Source organism: Pangasianodon hypophthalmus, chromosome 4, assembly GCF_027358585.1.
Source record: "Pangasianodon hypophthalmus isolate fPanHyp1 chromosome 4, fPanHyp1.pri, whole genome shotgun sequence".
NCBI classification, from domain to species: domain Eukaryota; kingdom Metazoa; phylum Chordata; class Actinopteri; order Siluriformes; family Pangasiidae; genus Pangasianodon; species Pangasianodon hypophthalmus.
The window spans coordinates 30,263,051-30,273,649 of record NC_069713.1 but is presented as its reverse complement, the minus strand read 5'-3'; the positions used below and the strand labels follow the sequence as shown (position 1 = coordinate 30,273,649).

General features: G+C 38.1%; 1 protein-coding gene across 1 annotated transcript; it reads right to left on the bottom strand.

Moving 5' to 3' along the window:
• Positions 1 to 3,284: 3,284 nt before the first annotated feature.
• On the bottom strand, positions 3,285 to 9,433 carry LOC113539851 (phospholipid scramblase 1). The gene is made up of 8 exons (XM_026935926.3): positions 9,337 to 9,433; positions 7,906 to 7,976; positions 7,763 to 7,805; positions 6,433 to 6,653; positions 5,804 to 5,965; positions 4,884 to 5,045; positions 4,711 to 4,776; positions 3,285 to 4,615 (listed from the first exon to the last, which is right to left on the bottom strand). The coding sequence occupies exons 1-7, from the start codon at positions 9,347 to 9,349 to the stop codon at positions 4,753 to 4,755; spliced, it is 696 nt and encodes a 231-aa protein (XP_026791727.1). The 5' UTR covers positions 9,350 to 9,433; the 3' UTR covers positions 3,285 to 4,615; positions 4,711 to 4,752.
• Positions 9,434 to 10,599: the final 1,166 nt, after the last annotated feature.

The window sequence follows — 10,599 nt, the reverse complement described above, 5'->3', positions numbered from 1 at the left end:
CATTTTTCAGTCAAAAAAGTGAGGACTTTTTTGAAGTTCTTAACGCTAACAGAGGCATCTCTCAGCACGTTGCCCTTTCACGGGTATTTTAAAGTGATTGAAAGCTTAAAGATGTGCTCTTAAAAAACACAGATGGTTGTGCTCTAAATCGAGACGCTAGTTTTCGTGGAAATCAAGCAAACGCTTTCTCGCTCTCAAAGTTACTTGTCAATTACAGGCAGAGCGATAAGTTGGTTTCTTTGCCATCAGTCAAGTGGCAGGCAGAAAGTGTTGACGGGCTGGGAAAAGTGGATGAGACGTCTCTATGGAGTACATTGCGCTGATAAACGCACACATCATGAGCCAACGAGCGCTCACTTTCGATGTATGACTGCTATTAAGACACCCAACAGATTTCCTGCACAAGAAGCTGAGATGGAGATGAGGTCCTTTTATACGCAATGTCACAAAACTATTTTAGATCACATAGAAATGACCGCACCAGGGGTCACCAGGACTGGCCTAATCATCCACTTCAAACCTATGCTCATAGAAATCAGGGTCTGTGAGAAGTCATGTGCCCGGGAGACTCGGTCAGTAATCCATCCCTGCCTGTAACATATCGCTAGAAGTCATATTTTTCAGTGTTAAACAATCATGGACCTCTTAGCAGCACACTCTTTATGTCAATGTCCACTGTGCCAAATGTCTTCTCATCAGCTCCTCAACTTGCTTGTTAAAAAACGTCGAATAAGAACAAATACATCAAACAAAGTAATCTAAATGTATTTATCTGGAAAGGTTTTAGAGGAAATAAGACCAAAAAATGCAGCTTGTCATGTTACAGAGGAAAAAAAATGGCAAAATGTTAACTCCTCTGTCCTGAAAACCTTCTGACCAATCAGAATCGAGAATTCACCAGCGCTGTGGTAGAAACTGTAACCACCAGATGAGTTTTTTGGGAACTGATTACCACTTCTCCAATCTCCAGTATCTCTGTATCTCTGTAAAGGTGGGAGAAAAGCACTTAAGAAAATAAAAGAGTTTTCTATTTTAATTTATTTCAATAACTGGACGTTTGCTCGAGTATGGAATTTGAGTACTTTATCATTTCTGACTGTATTTTAGGCTAAGTAAGAAAATTATGATTTTTTTTTTTTACATATAGAAATCATTGCCCTTTTTGAAAATGCCTTATTTGATATACCGTGAATAAATATTTTCAGACAGGACAGTAGTTTTTAAGTGTATTGTGCATTGCTTGGATATTATACCTGTATATTATGTATTATAGACTGTGCTGTGAAGTAGAAAGGCTCGCACCTGCACCTTGTTAGTCTCGTCTTCTTCCAGATATTGATTTTGACGCCTCTGACGAGCCTGGCTGATTTGATTGACAGCAGTGTTTGGGGTGAAATGAGGGCCTGGAGTCTTTCAGAGGGTTTGGCAGAGCAAGTCTGGCTTTGAATGTTGATGTATATTTGATATAGCTTGGATCCACGCTGTAGGCTCGAGTACAACGGGCCGGGCACTCTGGTTTAGTGGAATGCGATTAATAAATAAAAGACAGGCAACTTTCTCTCCTCTGCAGAGCTCACGCTGCTGGACGGCCTGAGAGAGGAATGTAGCGAGCTGAAAATTGAGTAAATGAGGCCATGTGGGGGATGCATTGTGAAATTCTAGAGTAACGATCAGCATTATTATCACAGTGAGCCAGAGTAACACTCGATATCTCGTAATAGACTGTCTTTTTTCACGTTTGTGCAATTTTTACACATTTTTTTTCTCCTCATCAAATGGCGGAGTTTACTGAGGTGTCGTCCACATAGCAGCCGCAAATCTAGACTTTTTTTTTTTTAAAAGCTCAGAGGCCAAAGGAGAACGGCCAGACTGGTTCAAGCTGACTGGAAGGCTACGGTAACTCAAATAACCACTCGTTACAACTGTGGTAAGCAGAAAAGCATCTCAGAACTTGCTGAACTTTGAGCCTAATTTGCTACAACTTGCAGAAAACCACATCCACTCCAGTCAGCCATGACCAGGGATCTTAGGCTACAGTGGCCACCGAACCTGGACAGTTTAATGATTGGAAAAACGTTGCCTGATCTGATGAATCTTGATTCCTGTTGGGTCAGAATTTGGCGTCAACAGCATGAAACCATAGACCTAACCTACCTCGTGTCAGCAGTTCAGCCTGGTGGTGGTGAGGAACACTTTCTTGGCACACGTTGGGCGCTATATTAATCTAGATTAATCTATATTATCAATCTAGCATTGTTTGAACGCTACAGCCTATCTGAGTAATGCTGCTGACCACGCGTGCTTTACAATGCCTACTTCCAGCACGATAACCCCACCATGTCACAAAGTCGTCTCAAACCGGTTCCATGAACATGACAATGTCTAGTGAGTGTATATTCCAGTATTTCAATAACTTCGTATACACCCACCTGACAGGCTGACACACGTCTCTATTTTCTTGCGTCTGAGCTCCTGTCCCCCCGGCAACATGGCCCCTCATTTTCACATCACTTGTGTGTCAGTATCTAATTGAGTGTCTGTGTGTGTGCTGTCATTCTTATATCCTGACACTAGCATTTATTACAGGAAGTGCTGGAAGTGTTCTGACACCCATGGCTCAAAAAAATGGGTTTCTCTCCTTATAATACAGTCAGCACCATGCAAAAAAAAATCCTCATACACCACAAATGAAAATTTTGGAGAAAGAATTGTACATTCGTTTTTTTTTTTTGTTGTTGTTCATTTTCTCCATATACCTTCAAGCACCTCTGACATGATGCAATGCTGACACTCAGCCGTACGTAACCAGGATCAAAAATTTATGTGTGGTCTCAATTAATTATTAAGCAAAGACTCAAAAAAAAAGAATCACTACAAGTGGCAAGGTAGCCTTTGTTTCCCTCCTGCAACAAGATGTCTTCAAACAACAGGGCTGGGGATAGTTCGATTATTTAATATTTGGCTTTTAATTTCTTTCTCTACCTCTATTTTTTCATTTTTACTATAATTCTTGAGTCTCAAAATGGTCATTGTTTGTCATTCAAAAATACACCATAAGACCAGGCTTCTTTTTTGATGAGTCACGCGACATATGAATCAAGAATGATTGACATTTGCGTAAGTGTTGCGTAAGTGAACTCTCCGATATGAACTGACCACCACGAAGCTCCGCCTCCTTCACTCTATTTTACATTAGTAATGTTTTGAGTTTGTTAATGTGAAATTAAAGCTGACGGTGTATATGTACATTCAACTTCGCAGAGATTAGACAAAGATACACGTAGTTAACATCCGTTAGTAGATTTATTAGGGATACAAAAATTTCACCTATAACCTGACAGTGCAGTTTTTGCCATTTTCGAGCTGGAATTTCTAAATATACTAAAATATACTGTATATTTGTCTAATGTTGGCTAAACATTCCTTATTTAGCTGAACTGAAAGCAAGGACACAACAACAGCACTTCTTTGAAGCTGGAAAATCGAAGGTAATTATGCTCTTCTTCTGGCCTGGTTTACTTCCCATGTGGTAAAACCCACTAGTCTTTCTTTTCCAATACTGACTATGTCTAAATTGGGTCAACCCTCCAAGGAGCTACTCAGCCTGGTTAGTTTGGGCATATTAACGCTACAAGGTGTTCCGGTTTGAGTTCGAGGTTTTCCGATATATCTGAGTCATTGGCAGTTTGTGAGTTTGAATCTCGGCAATTTCACAGCCATTATGTTTTTGCTTTGTGGATGCGTCCAATGCTAATGGATTAAAGACGAAAACCAACGTCGTCCAACTCACAGGCCTACAAACTCCAATCATGGACGCTATTGAGAAACTGGAAAGAGAGGTAACATGGTAAATTGGGATTTTTTTTTTTTTTTTTTGGGTTGATCCATTGGTTGATTGAGTCTACAGATGGCCCGATGTGGGTCAGGTGAAACGCCTGCGACGAGCATCAATCAGGCCTTTCATTTGGAAAACGACTGCCTCTCTATGTGCCTCTGTTAGACGAATCCTCCATTATTGATCAAACCAAACGCATCCACCAGTCACACCCCTGCTGTTTTCCCCAACCGGGACGAGGGCAGGATGGTGCTTCAGACATATGTCAGGCTTGTGTACTGCTCTCTGGCAGAAAAAACACTCGATTCTAGTCGAGCTAGTAACAAGCATAGATTGTACCATTGTAAACGTCCCTGTGCATCGTTATGGGGCTGACTGTCATCCATTTGCTATACAAAACCTCTGTTCTTGGGCATTATTATTGGCTAAAGGTCTAGTAGTCAGTCTGTTATGTATTTTTGGGCACAAATTAAGGCCTAGTCTTTGCCAAAGTGGCCAGATTAATAGCGATTCTTTGCTTTAAAAAGTAAAAACTTGTTATCTTTAAATAACGTGTCAGGTAATATATAGTGTGAGTGTTGCACCGAAGCACTGCGCTGTGGTGCCATCTAGAGGCTATAATTCAAAAACACATGAAACAGATACACAATATACTGTAAATATCTATTCCAGATACATTCAATATTTGAAGTAAAAGAAAAAAAAGAAGAGATGTATGTCCTGCTATATACATATATTTAGTTTCCTAAATTGCTGAAGCATGGACGTCTCACGTTGAAACTGGAAAAGAAACACAAGCAGAGTGAAAAATGAACGAGCTGCTATAATGTCAAATCAGAATAAAAATTTTTGCATTAAAAAATGCGAAAACTTACACAGGAAGGAACTCCCACTCCAATTTTTTTTTTTTTTTATTATTATTTCTCAAAGAACATGAAGTCCTAACGAATAAAGCAGAGCCAATAGTCAGATGGAGGAAAAAGTGACTTGAGATTTTTGAACATAATTAACTAATTTTACAGAATTAACAGGACAAAGAGATGCTTACGATGAGAAAACAGGCTCCGAGAAGCACAGCCTTGAGCTTCACATCCAGGTCCAGAGGGAACTTGATCCCGAAATTGTCTGCGTCCGTGAAAGCCTCTGACAAGAAGCCTGTCCACTGCTTACTGATGCGGCCCACAGACTCTTTTTCATCCAATGACAAAACCTGAGGTAAAAAAAAAAAAAAAAAAGAAAGAAAGGGAGGGAGGGAGGGTGGTTTCTGTACAACATGACATTTGTATGCTTGAAATCACTTGCTAGCTCTTACATTCAAGCTAGCAAGGGGCAAATCACTTGTAAACACTGCTAGCATGCTACGTGCACTGCTAGCTACTAGCTTCACTAGATTAGCAGAGTAAGCTTACTAGCCACGTACACTCACCTGCAGCATCGAAGATCGTTTGGAAGGCTACTTCCTTCCAAACTTTACTGTTTTCTTCGTAATGACTCTATACACATTTAATGAGAGGTCGCACATGACAAGATATACATTTTGAGTCCGTGTTTGCATTTTTAAACAGGAAATAACTGCAGGTAGGAACTAAAGTCGAGAGTGGGGAACTGAAGAAATGTCGGACCACGCGCTCCATAGGATTGGTCCGAGGAATCATTTAGGGAAAAAAAATCTGCTCGTCTAGTTGGTACATTAAGAATATACAATGTGTATTCATATAAAGAAAATATAGTCAACCTCTAAAAATATTGGTACGCTTCAAAAAAAAATAATAAAATAGGGAAAATTGAGAATATAATAGCAAAAAAAAGACATATCTGTTCAACACAATGGGCCAGATGTGTGCAGAGTGATTTATACTTGTGACACAAAGAAAAGGCTTATGGGTAAGCGTCACTCATTGCATTCATTTTCATGAAGAGTGCAAATGTTAACCAGAGGGGTTCCAATGTTCTCAAAAAGAACTCTACCTCAAAATTCACATCGGAACAGCATTTACAGGAGAAGCAAGGTCCCACGATCTTCAGAACGTCCTGCTTCATCTCGTTCTGAATGGTGTACTTGGGTAAGAAAGGGTGCCACGTCTGAACCACGTACCCGATAGGAGTGCCCGTTGGAGACTGCACCTCCAGCTGAAAGTGAAAAAAAAAAAGTCACCAAAATTTATATATCTATATCACTTATACACATACGTGGCAAAATCCATTGGCGAATATAAATGCCCCCTGTAGATAATATGGGGGAAAAAAATCAATTATTTTAAAATGAGACTAAAATACAAATATTCTTGGAACTAAAGGGTTTTTTGACTAATAGATTTCAAATATTTTGGTGAAATAAATGGCAGTTTTCAACCAGTGAACATAGAAAAACATCACCGTTAGAAATTTCAATACATACATCAATACATTTTCTTTAATAGTTCAGTTTTTTTTTTTATTTATCTTTGCGTAAGAATGCAATAACTTTAAAATTATTTTGTGTTTGAGTTTGATGATAGATTAACAATGAACAATTCGTCCCAATAAGAGGACTGGTTGAGCACGACCAATCATAGAAGTGGGAATGTAGTAGGAATAACGCAGCAATGCTGCAGTACCTCTTGCAGACAGCAGGGGTAAAAGCAGCTGCTGCAGCGTAGAGGACGTGTGAGCCTGAGCACCTCCTGGCCCCCGTTGTCCTGGATGTGGAGGACGAAGGAGCGAAGCGGTCCGCAGCAGTACCGGTTACAGCACTCGTTCTCCTCGGCCACGAAGAAGACCTGCTGCCCAAGTGAGTTCTTCACCAGGTACTTGTTGTTGGCCTCCCATCTTAAAAGAACTTCATTGCAGAGCAAAGTTTTGTTTTCATTAGCTGTACAGCAGAAGCTGCAGTATGACCTCAATAATGACAAAAAAAAAAAGTCGAGACGCTATCATACCTTATTTATTCTATTAGCTACTATCTACTGAATTTTTGATTAATCGAGTAATATGCAGTTCAGAGTCAATAACAAAGAGCTTTTCAGTATACAGTCTAGAAGAGCTAATATCATGTCCGCTGCCCCTCCCCTACTCATAAACTAAACGTTCAAAGCGCAAGCATGGGGCAGCGTGATTCCTGTCCCAATGGGTCTCTTTTTATTAGCGCTTGTTGCAGTTCCTATTTTTGACCACTAGGTGCAATCATAAGTCTGTGGAGTTAAATCGGGCAATGAGCACACTGCCTGATGATTGTGCAACATCTAGAAAGGTTAGCAAATCAACCAGCTTGGAAAATCGCTTTATATCTGTCAAATAAAGCAACTTTTGTTGAACGGCTGATCTATTTGCCCCTATGGACCAGCTCCATTTTGTGGGATTATTTTCTATTTTTCCATGAATATTTGTTAATGGATACATGATTTATTCATTGTAAGATCAATTATGTGATCAATAATGTGAGTTCTGTAACTGTCTTTGTTTACTCGTGATGCACACATGCCTATTCTTTGGGTTATGATGTTTTGTGCTCGCTCCTATCTTAGCCTTAGGGTTATCTATCTATTATCTATAAGGTCTAGAGTGTGTACTTTTGCAAGTACCTATAAAAGCCAGCTGTTGGTTTCCTGCATGCAATAAACCATCTGTTTTATTATAACCTGGCTCTCGGTCTCCTGATTTTTCAGTCATCTTGAGCCTTACGGGAATTTAAATTCACAAACACTGTACAGTGGCTGCTGAAATGTGTGTTTGACCTTTGATCATATTAACCTCATGGTGGAAGTGTTGGAAATATCAAGATCAAGATAACAACAGTTGCTGGGGAACTTCTAACTCATCGCAACCAGGTCAAAGTCCCAACAAGTCACGGTAACGTTGTTCGTGTTTGTGACAGGCTTTAGAATTTCTTAAGGATTTTTTTTTTTTTGTCATGCTAACTATTTGACAAAGAAAGTTAAAAACACTCACCTTCAGTCAGCTTCACTTTCTGGTTAATAAGAAGCAGGTCGGTCTGATCCCCATAAAGAGAAAATCACATAAACACCCATATTTAATGGTGTCAGGTGACACAGTTCATATCAAAAGTACGTTTTAATAACATCCGATCTCACCTGTGTTAAGCACTCCAGCCCAAGTGGACACCCAGATGGTCTCATCTCCAGACCATAAGGAGCCATGCAGCCTGCAAATATTGTTTACAGTTAAAACTATAGCATACAATTGAGGTCAAAAGTTTACATCCCCCTTTCAGAATCTGCAAAATGTTCATTATTTTACCAAAATAAGAGCGATCATACAAAATGCATGTTATTGTTTATTTAGTGCTGACCTGAATAAGATATTTCACATAAAAGATGTTTACATATCGTCCACAAGAGAAAATAATAGTTGAATTTATAAAAATGACCCTGTTCAAAAGTTTACATCCCCTTGATTCTTAATACTGTGTTGTTACCTGAATGATCCACAGCGGTGTTTTTTTTGTTTAGTGATAGTTGTTCCTGAGTCCCTTGTTTGTCCTGAACATTTAAACTGCCTGCTGTTCTTCAGAAAAATCCTTCAGGTCCCAAAAATTCTTTGGTTTTCCAGCATTTTTTGTGTATTTGAACCCACGGGGTGAAAACTTTTTGAATTTGAAGATCACGGTAAATTTAACTTGTTTTGTCTTCTGGGAAACATGTAACTATCTTCTGTCTAACAAGGGACTCAGGAACAACTATCACTAAACAAAAAAACACAGCTGTGGATCATTCAGGTAAGAACACAGTATTAAGAATCAAGGGGATGTAAACTTTTGAACGGGGTCATTTTTATAAATTCAACTATTATTTTCTCTTGTGGACTATATGTAAAAATCTTTTATGTGAAATATCTTATTCAGGTCAGCACTAAATAAACAATAACATGCATTTTGTATGATCGCTCTTATTTTGGTAAAATAATAAACATTTTGCAGATTCTGAAAGGGGGATGTAAACTTTTGACCTCAACTGTATATCTATATATAAAATATGACAAATATTAAGCTTTTAATGGTCTTAACAAATCATTGTTAGGAATTGATCGAATGCACTCCGGAGAGCTCCTGTGCCACCATTTTCTCGTTTCCTTTTGCTGTAGTGAACTGTTTGTTTGGGGAAAAGCTAGAAACAGAGAGATTCACTTATATAGTCTTCTATATAAGTACGCAAAGGTAATATGATAATGAATAAATGTTTGATGTAAAATTCAAACACATGTCTGGATATAACAATTTTCCAAAAATATCTTTTGGGATTTTTTTTTTCTTAAAAGATTAGTGATTATTTGGTTATCTGCCGCACCTGATGAGTCCATCAAGGGCCACAAGACTTAAACATTTAAAGAAATCAAAGAGAAAAGCTCTCACATACTAACTTCCTTTATCTATTTGTTTAATTTTTGCTAATTTCCTGACTGAGGATTTGTTGTTAAAACCATTAAAAGCTTAATACTTTGCCATATATATATATATATATATATATATATATATATAAATAGACACTGAGCTGAAACACACTTACCAGCTTTATCCATGACTGATTTCTTTCTGATGACACAAAACCGGAAGGTCACTTGTGTGTGTGTGTGTGTGTGTGTATGTAGACGCTGTTCAAGAAGAAAGCTCATAAAATGTGTGGTATGTCATATTATGACATTATTATGACCCTGGGATTAGTATCTAACATAGCTACACATGCACGCACACACACACACACACACACACACACACACATACCCACACGCAAGGGTGAATTCAGGAATATCAAGTAAATGGGGACGGTTAGGAAGTTTTTTCCCCATATATCTGTCACGAATAATTTATTCTACATGTTTATGATGCATATGACGTACTACTGCAAAAAAAATAATAACAATAATTAAATAAATAAAATGAAGAGGAACTCAAGAATAAAGCTAGTTCACGTCATGTACAGCTGTTTGTATGTGAATCTTTTTCAAACGTGGTTGGGTCGTTTGGGGACAGTGTGGTTCAGGTTAAGTGGAACATCCTTAAAATACAACACATTTATTGGTTAATGTTGGTTATGAATTAAAAAAAATATTGAAGATTCAGCTGTTATTGCAGTAAGCGATGAATTATGGCATGTTACACAGGCTTTAATCTTAATATGTAGTCAATTTCACTCACTCTGTAGTGTTCATACAATATTAGAATATGTTGATGATGAATTTGGATGAGATTTATTATAAAAGTGTGGTGTGATTTACTGATGCCATTAATAAGTATGCTACAAATGAATAATGTTTTGAATATGTAATTATATATATATATATACAGTACTGTGCAAAAGTCTTAGGCACATGCAAACAAATGCTGTAGAGCAAAGAAGTTAAATGTTTCTACATTTAAAAAAATCCTATAAAGAGCAGTAAACAGTAATAAATGAACAAAGTCAATATTTAATGTGACGATCCTTCGCTTTAAAAACAAATAGCAGTATCTCAGGTACAGTGTGTGCAGTTTTATAAGGAAATGAGCTGGAAGTGTTACTGAGCATCTTGCAGAAGCAGCCACAGTTCTTCTGGAGACTTTGACTGTCGACTCGCTTCTTATTTCTGCAGCGAAACCCAGCAGCCTTCATTCTGTTTTTATCTGAAAAGTGTCTCTTATGGAATCTGCTGCTTTCTTTACTGACATACAAACATTTTTCTGTTACATTTCATTTTGTGCTGGAAAACTAATGTCTGGAATCTAAAGTGTTTTTGTACTGAATCAATAATGTAGAAGTCAGAAAATAAACATCTACAACAAAGTTTGTGCT